We start from the raw sequence: 16,482 nt of genomic DNA, 5'->3' as shown, positions 1-16,482 counted from the left end.
AGGTCAAATTGGGAAGAATGATAAAATCTTACATTTTATTTTAGGAATTACCTTTTTAATCCTGAAATTAAAGACGCAGATCTAAATTAAATCAATTGCGTAACATAAAGAAAACATTTTTTCTACGGTAAGTGGGATAAACATATGAACATGGTTGAAAACAAAAGAAGAAACATTTTGTAATTCTTATAATGTACATTTTGTTGTGAGTAACCGATGAGGTTAAGATAGTGGTAGATTAATAGAAGAGGTTTACAGTACGGCCAGGAAAAATACTAAGGCGTTTTAGGGACAAGCAATGGATAACCAAAACATTGCTAAGAAAAAATAGTTAGAAAATATGCCAGCAGGGAAAGGAAAATATATTGTTTATATGTATAAAAAACATAAATGCATGGCCACTGGAGGTAAAATAAATTATAATACTTTGCTATCGGTATTGATTCTTGATTAGTACAGGTGTCGAAGGTTATGGGGAGAAGGCAGGAGAATGCGGTTAGGAGGGAGAGATAGATCTGCATAACCAGCAGTGGAACCTAACCACCTCACAAGCTGCCATCCGCCTTCTCCATCAGGAACCATAAACCCCATCTGTGGAGAAATGTGCAGTTTCTGCATTGGCCTCATCAGCCACTTCAGAACCCACCAAACCAAAGTAGAATTAATTCTCAGCCATGAAGGACTGTCTAATGAGGAGGATTGCGCACAAAAGCTGGGTTGAAATGTTCAGCAGCAGTTGACCTGGGGCAAAGGCAAGAGTGGGTGATGAACGGCTGGATTAAATGCTCTCCTGGCTATTTTAGTATTGCTCTGGAAACAAAGTTCCATATCCCTACTAATAAACTAATCTTTACACTCGACATCCGTACTTAGTTGTGGTGGGCTAAACTGATAAAAGCTTCAGGCTAATTTGACCTTTTCATATTGCATCCTTACTTTATAAACCAGAATACCTTGTATCCTTTTTGAACAGCTTTCCCATTTTAACATTGAAGTGAACTTCACTATCATTGTGGACCATTGTTGCATTAGATTATTTTGCCATGATGTCTCCAATTTTCTTTTTGGTGTAGTGCAGAATATCAAGACTGCTGACCTGCAATAATGTTAGCGTTGGATGTAGATTACATTTGCAAAATAAACATTCACTGATTGTGAATCCACAGCAAGAGGTGAAATAAAAAAGTGTTATTTGTGACCATCTGAGGAAAATGGCCCATTGAGTTTTTCATGAAAAGTACCTTTTAAAAAAAAAAAAAAAATGGTTGTTTAATAATATCCTTCTTAAGAAACATCTTTCACTTGTGATGACTTCAGCGTGTTTCAAGGATGAATGATAAATAATACCTGGCACACTGGTCACATTGCATGAATAAATAAGGGATGTAATTTTGTACATGTGGCCGTGAATGTTGTATTCAACTTCTGCAACAAGCGAATTTTGGTCAAGGGAAAATAATAATAGTTCATTATATGCCGGAAGTGGGTGAAACTCCATGTACAATACAATACAATTCAATTTATTGTCATTTGGACCCCTTGAGGTCCAAACGAAATGCCGTTTCTGCAGCCATACATTACAAACAAATAGACCCAAGACACAACATAATTTACATAAACATCCATCACATTGCTGTGATGGAAGGCCAAAAAAACTTATCTCTCCACTGCACTCTCCCCCCCGATGTCAGAGTCAAAGTCGAAGCCCCCGGCGGGCGATGGCGAATTGTCCCGTGGCCATTAAAGCCACGCCGGGTGATGCAAGGCCGGACACCGGGTCTTGGTGTTGGAGCCCCCGGCGCGCGCTCGCAATCCCGCGGCCATTCCAAGCTGCGCGGGGCGGTGCTGTAAGGCCCCGCTCCAGGAGCTCTTCAACCCCGCAACTCGGGCGGGAGAAGTCGCCGTTGCGGAAGCCCCGAAAAGCGGTCTCCCTCCAGGGACCCGCGGGCTCCCGGTGCCGCCCGCCAAACCCGCAGATGCAGCCACCAAATCTCCGGGGGTCGGGCCGCAGCAGCGTCCACCACAGCTCCACCCGCTCTGGACTCGGCCAGCTCCGCGACGGTGAGGTGAGTAGTCGGCACCACAGCCCCCGGTCTTCCTGTTGGAGGCCGCTCCTCGTTGCAGCCCCAACGACAACGGAGACCCGACAAAGAAAAGGTCGGGTCTCCCGTGCAGGGAGAGATTTAAAAGTTACCCCCTCCCCCCCCACACCCCCACACCCCCACACACATACCCCAACAAAAAATAACAAAAACTACATAAAAACATAGACATAAAATAATAAAAACGCAGACGGACTGCAGAGGCCGCTGCTGACGAGAGTCGCGCCGCCCACCGAATCACAGTTAATTGTCATGAACGAGGATCAATCTAACATTTAGGATTATTTGAAGAAGGGTTTCGGCCCGAAACGTTGCCTATTTCCTTCGCTCCATAGATGCTGCTGCACCCGCTGAGTTTCTCCAGCATTTTTGTGTACCTTTAGGATTATTTAACAGGTTACTGGGGTTCTATTTTCATGTACATTCATTTTTCATTATTTTTGTTATTGATCTGTGTAAAGGATAATAGAAATATAACAGCATTGAAGTAATACAGAAAAATCTACACATTGCAATTGTACTGAATGGCTTGCAATAATTAATCTTTTTCAGGTCCAGAATATCAAAAACGAAAACTGCTGCAGGAACTGATAGATAATGGGGATCATGTGGAAAACACTGACCAAGAACCCCCATCAATAGAGGAACCTCCACCTACCCCACCAGAGAGCCCTGGCCTCCATGGGACAGCCACAACTCCATTCGAGTCATCTCCTGCTGTCACTCCTTCACCGAGCCCTGTGGAGACACCACCAGAAGTACGAAAGATTAGAGACTCAAATCTTAAAATGGAGGACCCCAGCTACTTGAGTCCAGGCAACTGGAATGGGGAGCAATCTAAAAACAAAAGCACAAGCAGCCGATCCAGCGGTCATCCTGGAGCACCTTCCGATTTGTTGACTGTCCAGATTGAGAACAGGTCAACCGCCAGCAGCCGAAATGTTTCAAGGAGCTCTAGTCAACAAAGTAACAGAAGGACACTGACAAAAATGGAGGAACAATTGCAAAATAACTGTGATTTAGACATAAAGCCTTTGGAAAGGATTGAAAATAAGCCTCACACAAATCTAAAGAGCAAACCAAGAGAACTTATCCCACCCAGTCGTCAGACTGATTTTCAGTTCCATGAAAGTTATCACAGCTATGCTGTGCAGCCGCAAGTAGGTCCCCCTCCTTTGGATTTATTGGATGATGTAGATCCCGTCCCGTCCTTGTCCTTCAAGAAAGAAGCAATCCCAGCAAAACCATCAGTACAAGAGCCAAAATCAGAGGTCAAAGTAAAAAAAGTACAACCAGAACCTGAACCAAAGCCAGCACCTCGGGTGCATGAAGCTGCACCACGTCCCAAACAGGAGAAACAGCTGCAACCCCAGCCAGAACCCAGACCTCAGCCCAAGCCAGAAACCAAACCTGCACCAAAACCAGTGTCCAAACCGGTATCTAAATCAGTAACACCGCCTGAAATGGAAGGAAAGGAGGTGGCACCATTTGATCAGGTGAGTTCACAATTTGGCCAAACAAATGAAGCACGGACCTACAAATAGACCTTTCGAGACAGACAGTTGTACTCTAACACTGTAAGGGCCATGAAATCATAGTCATACAGCATGGAAACGGGCCTTTCCCCCAACACGTTCATGCTGTCCAAGTTGCCTTCCTGAGATTATCCCATTTGGCTGAGTTTGGCTCATATCCCTCTAAGGATTTTCTACAACTTTCCCAGTCCAAATGTCTTTTAAACATTGTAATTTTACCCTGCTCCACCACACCCGCTGGCAGCTCGTTGCACAGACCCACAGAGGATGATGAATGTGAACTTTACTAATTTTTCTCACCTTCCATTAATACCCTATACTTTCACACTCCGAAACATTGGGGGAAAAAGACTGACCACTCACCTTATCTATGTCCCTCGTGATTTTATCTACCTCTATAAAGATCACCCCTTAGTTTTGTATGATAGTGAGATTAAAGCTCAGCATCTCCAGTCTCTTCTCACAACTCAAGCCCTCCAGATCCATTCATCATTCTTGTGAATCTTGTCTGCACGCTTTCCAACTCAATGATATTCCTCCTTTGGCTAGGTGATCAAATCTGCACACTAGCGGGGAACTGTGTACTTGCTCCCTAAGTCTCTGTTTTACAACTCTCTCCAGGGTCCTTCCCTTTACTGTGCAAGTCCAACCCTAGTTTAACTTACCAAAATGAAACACTACATAATTATCCATGTAGAATACAGGCAGCCTGCCCAAGTTCTGAAATTCTGACCTAGACTTTATCTTGTACATTTTAATCTTCGATTTTGACCCATTAAACAGGTAAGTTACAAACACATCATTTGCGCATCCTCAAGAAATCACGAGAGATATTAACTGCAATTTAATTTTTAAACATCGTACAGTTGTCCTGAAAAAAAAAACTAACCTGTAAACATTCTAGTTATAATATCAGCTCCAGCTGAGCTGTCCATGACAAACCTCCATCTTCTTCTTTAGAATGCCTTAGAATGTGATACTAAATTATCCAGAAGCATACGCTAGAGATGAAACTTTAAGCCATTGATTGAGTGCCAATTCATGATTGTACCCTGACAGCATCATGTGGTGGTTATCGCTTGATGGTTTTGTCATTTTCATTCACTCCACCATAATGAACTTCTTCCTGTGCTGCCCAAAGATGAGATAGATCTGCAGGAGACGAGGGCAGAAGTCAAGGATACCTGAGCATCACTGGGTTAGGATAAGGAGATGGAGGTCAGGGCAAGTCGTAGAATCATACAGCGTGCAAACAGGCCCTTTGGCCCAACTTGCCCAGGCTGACCACCATGGCCCATCTACACTAGTCCCATTTGCCTGTATTTGGCCCATATCCCTCTAAAATCTGTCCTATCCATGTACCTGTCTAAACGTTGCCTATTTCCTTCGCTCCATAGATCCTGCTGCACCCGCTGAGTTTCTCCAGCATTTTTGTGTACCTTCGATTTTCCAGCATCTGCAGTTCCTTCTTAAATACCTGTCTAAATGTTTCTTAAACATTGCGGTAGTACCTGCCTCAACTACCTCCTCCGGCATCTCGTTCCATGCACCCAACACCCTTTGTATGAAAAGGTAACCCCTCCGGTTCCTATTAAATCTTTTCCCCCTCACCTTAAAGTACTGACAGGTGGCCCTTTATAAAGATACCTCGGCAACACCATAGGTTATTCGCCAATTATCTACACCCGCACTTGGCATATTGAATGAAGTACAACCTTATATGCTGTTTAATATTGTCTTTGAAGGACTGAGTGATTCTATGCTAGGAAAGTCTCCCATGCAGACAAAAATGCTGGAGTAACTCAGTGGGACAGGCAGCATCTCTGGAGAGAAGGAATGGGTGACGTTTAGGTTGAGCCCCATCTTCAGTCTGAAGCTCCTCCTTCTTCTGAAGAAGGGTTCCGACCCTTAAATGTCACCCATTCCTTCTCTCCAGAGATGCTGCCTGTCCCGCTGAGTTACTCTAGTATTTTGTCTCCATCTTCACTTTAAACCAGCATCTGCAGTTCCTTCCTACACAGGTCTCCCATGCAGACTGGTGTTAGGAAGACGTAGTATACTAATGTTCACTTATGGTAAAAGAATTAAGATAAGGCTGAGAGGGAACAAGTCGATTAGTGCTTAAACAAAGAATGTGGGGATGGGTTTTATAGTCGGTGTTCAGTCGAGGGCTTTCTTTTATATTATGTATGAGGAAAACCAGTATTATGGGACTCATCTTTTGTACGTTCAAATCATGAAGTAAAAATTGATTTTAAACAACACAAACTGATTCACCTGCCACACATGCAAAATAGCGAAGTAGAGGGACATTTTTATAGTGAAATTTATAAATGATAGAGTGGTAGGAACTTAAATTTATTTAATACCTCATTTATATGACTTACAGCAACTTAATTGTTTTACATAACACTTTTGTGTAATTTTCAAGGGAACACTAACTTTATTCCATCTCCTGCAGAATAATTTCCAGTGGGCTTATATGGTCAGATTCTAAGCCTTTTTAAGAAGCACCATGTCATGCACTGGAAGTTTGTTTTATGCCTGAAACAGCTTTTTATCCCAGCTGGTACTGATGAGTTGCAGTTTGCAGAACAGTTCTTAAAGCAATGTACAGTATTTTTATTCAGCACTAGCGATTGATCATTTTATTATACACATTTTCTCTGTTTTGAGTAAGTGCTCAATTCCCATTTGTTCTGTGTTTCATTTATGAAAATCACAAAGAATTAATTCTGAAGAATTCAACATTAAAATTCAATTTATTTCATTTCTGCGAAGTGACTTGCAACAAAGATTAAAAAGATAGTTTTAATATATGATCAAGTGCACAAGATATCCCAATGTTTCGTGTATCGCATAATAAGAAAGAAGAAGAATTAAATAGTATGAATATTATTCCATTGGCAGCCCCCAAGTTTCAGCACCCACGCCCGTGGTATCAAAGGCAACAAAAAAGAATGACTGCACAAAATAACCCTTAACATGCCTGTCACCGTTTTCCACCAGCCTGTTTGGTGAATTTCTGCCTAGTTTTCTTTCCTAGCCACAGCTGAAGAAGAATGTTGGCAGCCAAATAGATTTGAAAGTAAAATCAACTTTCAGCATTTATATGGTACTGGCTTCCTTTAAGCAGCACTGGCAAGTTATTTGTCAAAGGTTTTTAAACAAAAACATCTCATCAACTAACTCTAACCATCTTTAATATCTTATTGCCTACAAGAAGTTACATGACTAACCTGACTGGTATTTTGTTTAGACAATTCTGAACACATGCTGCCAAATCTATGCCCAAAGTAGGCATTGGGATTCTGTGGATCTCTGCTTATTTTTACTTAACAATCCAACTGTTTCCATGGTAGCCATGGCCATTATTTTTGAGCATTGGTTCTTCACGGAAAATGTTGCAACAAAACAATCATGGTCTAGGGATTGGATTGCATAAGACTATTTCAGTGCTAGACGAGAGCCAACCGAGCCAGGCACCAAAACCAAACACCAGATGGCACCAGGCCACCACCTGCCTTATACTACCTGGAAAGCCCTAAACCGCCCCCACACCGGAGTGGGACGTTGCGGACTCAACCTGAAGAAGTGAGGCCTCTCGGACTCTGACAAGTGCAACCGTGGAGAGGTACAGACAACGGCCCACCTACCGACTTGCGGATGAGAGGTATGCGCTGTGGACGATCTCCACAGATGTGGCACTGGCTGTGGCAAAGCAATGGCAGAACATCGTCTGACACACGAGCGAAGCAAAGTGCTAGACTGTTAGCCATTTCTGGGTCGCACTAAAGTGCGGTGAGCATAGGACAATCTCACTCAGTCTCTCCTCACAAGTCAAGCTTGGTGATCCGTTTTGGTAACAACCTGACATAAATCTTATACGAGCAAAGTAGGGGAACTGGAAACTCCATATTTCCCAACCAAGTTGCAAATTTCAGGATCCATGTTGATTTCCAGTTTTCCCTGGAATAATCATCACTGATTAAGAAACCTGGACTTCACATTGCAATACAGTGTGGTAATGGAATCCGCCTTGCCTTTCTTTCCTTCCTTCCTAGCCTTCTTTTCCCAATCCTGAGGCTCCATTCTCCAACTTCACCCATTTTGTCTACAGATATCCTCAGGCTGGACTGAATTAGATTCCAAGCCCATCAAATGCAGTCGACTCTCCGCTACCTCGTCAGTTCAGTAGAAAATGGGGGATGGATTAGAGATGACCACGTTTTATAGATATTTGCCTTCACATATAAATAAAGCTCAGCCTCCCCCACTGATCAATTATTTGAATGGTAAACTGAGCTGCAGCCCTGGTCAGTTCTACAGTCCCCTCTTCTCTTTGGTCTTTGATAGACTTGGCTATTCAGTAGAGGGCTCTGACAGATCTGGAACAATTGTTAGTGTACCTGTACACTCGACGGTACATACTGTACTGGTGTGTTTTTTTAACCCTCATCTTTGAATTCTTATGGCAACTTATCTTTATGTTGCTGAAGCCACGAATGAAAAGACATTTGGATGGAAAGTTGTGCTGATTTATAATAATTAATTCTTTGCGACCAGGTGACTGTTGCTGTGGCAATGCTGCTCTTTAAATTCTGAACATTTATACACTATTGCAACATGGATGCAAAAAAAACCAGATGAACCTCTCAACAGCTAGAGAGAAACAATTAAAGCTATTACACAAGACCGGCAGGCATTAGATTAATAGAGAGCAAAGTTGCAAGATTAGAACCAAATTACATTATTTTTAAAGTTCAGGCAAATCAAACAGAAATATGAAATTAAAAACACAATCTGGATATAAAATAACTGCTTGCACACAGGGCTTATCCGTTAGCTATTTATAACACAGTTAATTAGGAATGCGTGACTGGCATATCACATTTTTGATTAGTGAATAATGTACATGTTGGTCTTATGGTCTCGCCACTCACTTGTGCAACATGCTCGGCATTTTTCATCCTTTCATGGATTTATTGAAAACATGATAAGATGTAAAGTGGAATTGGTATTTTTTGATAATTAAATAAGCTTGATTTCTTTTGTTCATTGCATAAGCCATTAAATGGGTAAGATGTGTAATAAAAAAAAAATCAAAACAAATATCATCTTAAAAAGGTGATGCCTGATAGTTAATCATATTTTATTGACATGATAGTTGTCAGAAATTATTTGAAATCTGTTCTCAAATTATCATTGAAGTCCATGAAATGCTGTTAATTTTCTTGCATGGAGTTTGTTGTGTCATTTCATGTCAGCATGTTATTGCACTCAAAAATAAGTGGATGGTAGAACAGAGTGAATAGGTGGACAGATTATTTGTTTTTTCCAGCTTTTTTCTCTCCATGTCACTAAGGGTTCATTTATCTGATGGTTTGATTGTTATACCGAACCAAATCTTGATTGTTGTAGGAAGGAACTGCAGATGCTGGTTTACACTGAAGATAGACACAAAATGCTGGATTAACTCAGCGGGACAGACAGCATCTCTGGAGAAAAGGAACGGGTGATATCTTGGGTCGAGTCCCTTCTTCAGACCCGAAGAAGGGTCTCAACTTGAAAATTTACCCATTCCTTCTCTTCAGAGATATACTGCTTGTCCCACTGAGTTACTCCAGCATTTTGTGTCGTATCTTGATTGGAATGAGTTTTGCAGGCAGTGGAACAATTTTTAGTTAGGAAACTGGTAGTCTTGGGCCGTGAGATGGTTTTTGGGACAGAAATCAATTGGTAGGGCTGAACTACGAGGGAGAGGTTCAGTAAAATTAATCTCTGCCAAATTAGAAAAATGATTTACAATCTAATTTAAACAAGATTCTGAGAGGCACTGAGACGAGAGTAGGCAAGAAATTGGAGCGGAGGATGGGGAAAAGGTGAGGCCATTTGCTTTGGTAGGAAAACAGAATGTGTAAATTGTATAAAACTGATAGATATTGGCTTTGCAAATGGATCTTGGGCAGAAAGATAACATGCAGATACCAGGAACGAGAGCACAAAAATTGAGGAATTCTTACTGTCATTATGGAAAATCGGTGCAAGAGTAGGCCATTCAGCCCTTCAAGCCAGTACCATCATTCAATATGATCACGACTGATCATTCAAAATCAGTACCCCATTCCTGATTTCTCCCCATATTGTAGACACAGATTGCTGTGTCTATCTTCTAAATAGAATTCTCTCCAGAGATGCTGCCTGTCCCGCTGAATTACTCCTGGATTTTGTGTCTATCTTCGATTTAAACCAGCATCTGCAGTTCTTTCCCACACATTTTGTGTTCTCCCCATATCCCTTGATTCTCTTTGCCTTGAGAGCTATATCTAACTCTCTCTTGAATGCATCCAGTGAATTGGCCTCCACTGCCTTCTGTGGCAGAGAATTCCACAGATTCACAACTCTCTGGGTGAAAAGCTTTTTCCTCATCTCAGTCCTAAATGGCCTACCCCTTATTCTTAAACTGTGACCCCTGGTCTCCCATCATAGGGAACATTTTTCCTGCATCTAGCCTGTCCAATCCCTTAAAAATTGTATATGTTTCTTTAAGATATCCTCTCATCCTTTTAAATTCCAGCGAATATGAGCCCAGTCAACCCATTCTTTACCTTATGCCTCTAGAGCCTGATGTGTTATGTGGCCTTTTAGTTTCTTTACAAAGGGCTATACTTGCCTTGGAATTGATGCAGTGTGCATGTAGTAGATTGGTTCCTGGATGAGATGTCAGTCTTTTATGCAAGGATTGAACAAAGTTGGTCCTGTTGACCTGCCGGGAGTTTACAAGAATGAAATGTTAAGAATGATGGGATCTCCTTGAATGCAGGGACCCTCCTCCCTGATGGGCTACGGGCTTGACAAAAACTGGTGGCGATGGAGCTATGCCTCTTTTGAACTTAAGGGTGTCAAGGATTATGGGGAAAAAGGCAGGAAAATGGGGTTGAGGGGGAAAGATAGATCAGCCAAGATTGATTGGCGGAGTATACTCGATGGGCTGAATGAGCCTAATTCTGCCTCTATGATTTATGAAATTGAGTGACATTTATTCAAAAGTGTTAAGATCAACGTCGTTAAAAAACAAATTTAAAAACACGTTAAAAATGAAAAAATAATCTTGCCTTCTCCAGTGCCACCTGATTTGTGGGCCTGGTATTCTCAGTGAGAGCACTGGAGTCTGACTTGGCATAGAACTAGAGTCATAATTCTCCAAAGCAATGCTGCAGAATCGCAGTGGCAATCAGCTGTGTTGACAGATTCCATGTGGAGTGCAGCAGAGAAGCATTGTGACAGAAAATGTTGGTTGAGTTACCGGACTACCAGCCTGGAACCTGGATCATCGGTCCACAGACAGGAGTTTGAATCCCATCTTGGCAGCTAGGGAACTTGAATACAGCCTGCTTTTTTTTTTTTTAGAAGCAATGCCAGTCTTTGTAACAATAACATGAAAGTTGTGAATTATAAAATAAAAAATCATGCTCGTTAACATTCTGTGGTATAGGAAATGTGACATAATTTGTCAGTCCAACTCGTACACTAATCCAGTCTCACCAATGTGGTTGTGATCTTACATTTCTAATGTAGATTAAGTTGAATTCTTAGCAAAAATTCTCCAATCGTTTTGTGGTCCGAAAATGACATTGCAAGAATATCTAACTACTGCTAATCCTGTAAAAGGGTGTACAAGATGGAAAATGCCCATTCCAAATAACCAGATTGTCTCTCTTGTAGGATTCATGCTAAAATAAAGTAAATATTTAGCATAGTGGGAGAGTCTAGGACGAGGTCACAGCCTCAGAATTAAAGGATGTTCCTTTAAGAAGGAGATGAGGAGGAATTTCTTTAGTCAGAGGTGGTTGAATCTCTGGAATTCTGTGGAGGCCAAGTCAATGGATATTTTTAAGGTAGGGATAGATTTTTCATTAGTACAGGTGTCGGGGGTTATGGGGAGAAGGCAGGAGATTGGGATTAGGAGGGAGAGATAGATCAGCCATGATTGAATGGCAGAGTTGACTTGATGGGCCAAATGGCCTCTCCTATCACTTATGACCTTATGAAGATTCTAAACATTATGTTGGAAAATGTCAGCAGTATGGATTTTGAAAGACCAGGTAATAAAGAATGAGAGGTCATGTTGCAGTTGTCCAATACATCGGTGAGGCCGCATTTTTAGAGTATTTTGGGCTATGGTTATATGGTTTTGGGCACCATATTATAGGAAAGATGTTGTCAAGCTGGAAAGGGGGCAGAGAAGATTTACAAGGATGTTGCCAGAACTCGATAGCCTGAGCAACGGGGAGAGCTAAGACTCTATTCCTTGGAGTGCAGGAGGATGTGGGGTGATGTTATAGAGGTGTAGAAAATCATTAGAGAAACAGATTGGGTAGACGCACAGAGTCTCTTGACCAGAGTAAGGGAATCGAGAACCAGAGGACATAAGTTTAAGGTGAGGGGGGAAAAGATTTAATAAGAATCTGAGGGGTAACCTTTTCAAGCAAAGAGTGGTACGTGTATGGAACGGGGGAGGTAGTTGAGGGGCGGGTACTATCACAATGTTTAAGAAACAGTCAGGTACATGGATAGGACAGGTTTAGAGGGATGTGGGCCAAACGGAGATAGGTGGGCCTAGTGTAAAGTGGACATGTTGGCCGGTGTGTGGCAAGTTGGGCCAAAGGGCCTCTTTCCACGCTGTAAGACTGTACTGCTCCATAATGTTTTAATCTCAGACCTCTGACCTAAAGAGCAGGATAATGACATTTTCTTTTATTTATTTCAGGGACCTAATACCGCTATGATTGCCATGGTCATTTTGTTGAATATTGGCCTTGCCATCTTGTTTGTGCATTTCCTCACATGATTTGTTTCTGAGGTAAGCACATTTTACCAGTACCAAGCAGCTACAAGATTGATAATTTGTTGAAGAATTTGAACAAAGCCATACTGATGTTATGTTCATTCTTTGCAGTCATCGCAGAAGCCTGTGTACTCCGTCTCGTTGAGAAGAAGGAAGGTGATTTTTGGAAAATTGTACCTCCTGCAAGACTTGACACTCAGGCACTGCAGAAACTGATTACAATGGCCCTTCTTAAAGGAATCCTGATCTGTTTTTCATCACCAGTTTGTGCCCTACAGTTTTGCAAATGAGATACATTGGGAGACATACATCTGAGCGGAATGTATTTGTAGAAACTAACAGCTGCCTTACCTTTTGCCTGTGTTTATATTATACAGTACTAGCTGCCAAGGATTGTGCTCGAGAGCTTGAATTATTCTATTGTACAAATGGATTTGGGGACTCGGGTTGGGGAGGGTGGATTGGGGGTGGGGAGGGGGGGGGGGGGGGGGAAGAAGAGAGAGAATAACTGATTCTTATGGTTCTATTTCATTTAAAAAAAGAGTTAGTTCAGGGAGATCTTGCAAATGTATTTTTGTAGCTTGACTTTTTTGGTTAAAATAAGTAAAGCAAAATGATTTTGGATATTAATATACTTATTTAACAAACTTAACTGAAAGATTTAGGGCTATGTTTTCCTCTGTTCACTATTTCTGGTTTTTAAAAAAGAAAAGTAAATTGGTTTCCCTAGTTTAAACTCTTTTACTACTAGAAAAAAGACCTTCAGTTGACAATACTCCCTTTAGAGATCGGCTTTTGAAAAAGGATACAAGGATGCCGTGCACTGCATTCACAGGGCTTTTTATATGTTAAGGGAAATGTTGGTCTACTGTGAATTTTTAATTATTTTTTCTCACTATATTACCATTCTAATCAGATGAGTAAGAGAACAGTGATTCATGTTAGCTGCATGTTTTAACAGTGAGTTGTTTTTTAAAAAAAATCACAATTTTAAACTAATTATACAGTCCTGCCAAACACAGCATGCAATTTTTGAATAACACTATAATAAACTAAGGAGAATGCACAGATTTGTTCTTTAACATCATTATGCTTTTGGATTTAAGTTGATTTAAAAACTTATGGCGACCAAAACTACTTTGCAACAAACTTAACACTTCACATTTTGAATGCCACGTTAGTTAGAAATTGTGTACCTTTTGTTTGTAGTCATATATTTTTGAGAATTATTTTTGGCACTTTGAGAAGTTGTATATCTTTTAAGTTACAAATCACAAATTTGAAAAAATGGCCTCACAGTATTTCTGCCAGTATATTCGAAGTGGGAAAAATCAGATTGAACCAGAAATTTCACAATACTCGCTAATTAATTGCTTGCGGAATAGTACTTTTCTTATTTTGTGCCAAGACATAAAATGTTACTAGCTGTTCAGCTTCCTTTTCTCTGCATGTGCGCACTTTGTAGAATGAGCATAGATGGCAAAATGTGACAAGGTATATATGCTTTTGTGTGGATATACATTCAGGTCTGTTTTTTGCTTTGTAAGATTTATATATAAAAGTATAAAATTACCTCAGAGACGCATGCTTCTTCAAGATATTTGGTATTTTCAGGTCTTACTATATAATATAAATAATTTCACCAGCCATGCTGATCGTCTATCTTCCAGATATTTATTCATTTCTATATAAATGTTATTAAATACTGTCTTGTTAGGTATTTCTACATGGGAAAAAATTGTGGAATGTGCTCATGTAAATCAGAATGTATTTATAATTTGCGGCTTATAATGGTTAAGAAAAAATCCTTCAGAAATTGAATATCCAAGGCATTCTTGTGAGACTGTTTTCTGTCACTGCCGTACGATGTAATTTTTAATTGAAGTGAAATTAGTTAATTGATCCATGAGGCATTTATAGCTTTGATATTACAAACCTAGAAAAGATTAGTGCCTTAAACTGATATTTCCTAACGTCAAATATTTAAGACAGTAAACTTTCATTTAAAATAGCCATTTTAAAACATCAGTCTATTTTGAATGAAATACATTAAAATCTTATGACATTTGTCCTAGACCAGCTGTTCTTATGACAACTTGTACTATCCAGAAAAGGTTAAATTATAATGATCTCCAAGAACTTTGCATTCTCCAAAGATAAAGTAGTAAGGATGATTTGAAATTCTGCGGCTATTGAAATTGGAAACTGTTTGCCAATCTCAACCCATCTCAAACCTTCAGTTTCTCCATTCCCTCTCTCCACCACACTCCACATTTTTTTTGTTTCTTACCTTTATTGACTCTGATTTTAAGCACTAAAATTGAAACAGAGTCATTGTTATAATGGCCTTGAGGAACTTGGCATACTCCATAGCTCTGCTTTGTCCGGTTCTTTCTAGAATGTTTCTTTTGACAAGTTGATGCAAATAGGATGATTTGAAATTCTGTTGCTGTTGAGATAGGACATTGTGCCATAATCATCTGTCATAATTGAGGAATTTTAAATTAGATGGGACTAATATTAACTAACTGGACCTTCCATTAATGAGGCGATAATAAGTGCATTGTTTTACAGACCATTGATTTGTTTACTACAGTTTTTTTAAATGGCTTTTTGTCACCAAAGCACCTCTCGGTTCCTGGTGATGAACCTTTATTATACAAATCAGGATTTAATTATATGTTAGGTATCCAATTGCAGTTTTAAGAACCTTGTGGCTGAATCATTCATTGTCTACAGTTCAATCATTAGTCTCCTTAATTTACGACTGTGTACGGTGATCACTGACAATGGCAGCTGCTCTAGTTTATTCCAAGTTAATTCCATATGTTATTTGTGCCTGGTGGAATAATAGTACTGTTCACTGGTGATATTGTCTTGGACTTCTCACCTCTCCACCCCACCCCCCACCCCCATCACACCACCCAAGAGCTGCTGCTTTGTTTCTTGGTGTCAAATACGCCTCTGCCCCACCTCCTCCTCCCACAGCAAGAAGATGGTCAAGGTGTGTAGAGGCGGTTGTATTCTGCTGGACAATTCAAATAGTTTTCTTGTCCAGAAGTAGTCATTCACTTCTTGCAAAGATCTTACTCAACTTGTACCTGTATTTTAACACTAACCTTTTAAAAAAACAAAAAAAACAATTGATTTTCCACACCAACCAAAGTTGAAAATTACTTTTGTAATTGTCACTCAGGATCAAGTTGTGTAGCTCTTTGCCAAACTATCCTATAAATGTTTCAATGACTGACACTTATAGCACTTTTCTAAGCATTGAATCTAAATTTGAAATTTTTTTAAATTTCCATTTTAACAAATAGTATATTTTGGAGAAAAGAATAATTGTTTTAAATGGAAGATAGACACACAATGCTGGAGTAACTCAGCGGGACAGGCAGCATCTCTGGAGAGAAGGCATTGGTGACATTTCGGGTCGAGACCCTTCAGACTGAAGGAAAGGGGAAACGAGTAGATGTAGAGAGATATAGAACAAATGAATGAAAGATATGCAAAAAAGTAACAATGATAAAGGAAACAGGCCATTGTTAGCTGTGCTAGGTGAGAACGAAAAGCTGGCGTGACTTGGGTGGGGGAGGGATGGAGAGAGAGGGAATGCATGGGTTATTTGAAGTTCTTTGAAGTTTTCAATGGCCAGTTTCGTCCTTTGTGCTGAATTATATGAACAGGCAAAGAACTGAAAACATTTTTTTATTAACTTTTTTTTTGGAGATTTAGGTGTGGACGCACAATTAAATGGTTCTGATTGGATGCACACATTATTTGGCAGGTTAGGCATCTTGTTCTGATTTTGAACTGGTAAGGGAATTTATGAGATAGTGGACCATATTCATTAGCTGGTCTCCTGAGACCTGCCTGTGGAAAATAGGTCGTAATATTTATGTTAAGCAAGTTACTGAAAATGTGAGCTGATAGCAGTAGAATGTGCAAAACCAAGCTCCCAGGGCCAGAATGAAAAGGGCAAGTAACCATGTCCTTA

General features: G+C 40.3%; 1 protein-coding gene across 2 annotated transcripts in view; it reads left to right on the top strand.

Moving 5' to 3' along the window:
- The window catches only part of jph2 (junctophilin 2), an 85,797-nt gene extending 70,064 nt beyond the window's left edge, over nucleotides 1-15,733 (top strand). The window contains exons 4-6 of one of the 2 annotated variants that reach the window (XM_033041468.1): nucleotides 2,655-3,598; nucleotides 12,408-12,500; nucleotides 12,597-15,733. In XM_033041468.1, the coding sequence (XP_032897359.1) occupies nucleotides 2,655-3,598; nucleotides 12,408-12,488 (1,025 nt within the window). In that variant the 3' untranslated portion in view covers nucleotides 12,489-12,500; nucleotides 12,597-15,733. Of the gene's footprint in view, nucleotides 1-2,654; nucleotides 3,599-12,407; nucleotides 12,501-12,596 lie in introns of those variants that run through there. The other variant, XM_033041469.1, reaches the window with a different exon arrangement.
- Nucleotides 15,734-16,482: the final 749 nt, after the last annotated feature.

The sequence above is a fragment of the Amblyraja radiata genome, chromosome 23, assembly GCF_010909765.2.
Source record: "Amblyraja radiata isolate CabotCenter1 chromosome 23, sAmbRad1.1.pri, whole genome shotgun sequence".
NCBI classification, from domain to species: Eukaryota; Metazoa; Chordata; class Chondrichthyes; order Rajiformes; family Rajidae; genus Amblyraja; species Amblyraja radiata.
The sequence above is the reverse complement of the archived record's forward strand: the minus strand, read 5'-3'. Positions and strand labels throughout refer to the sequence as shown.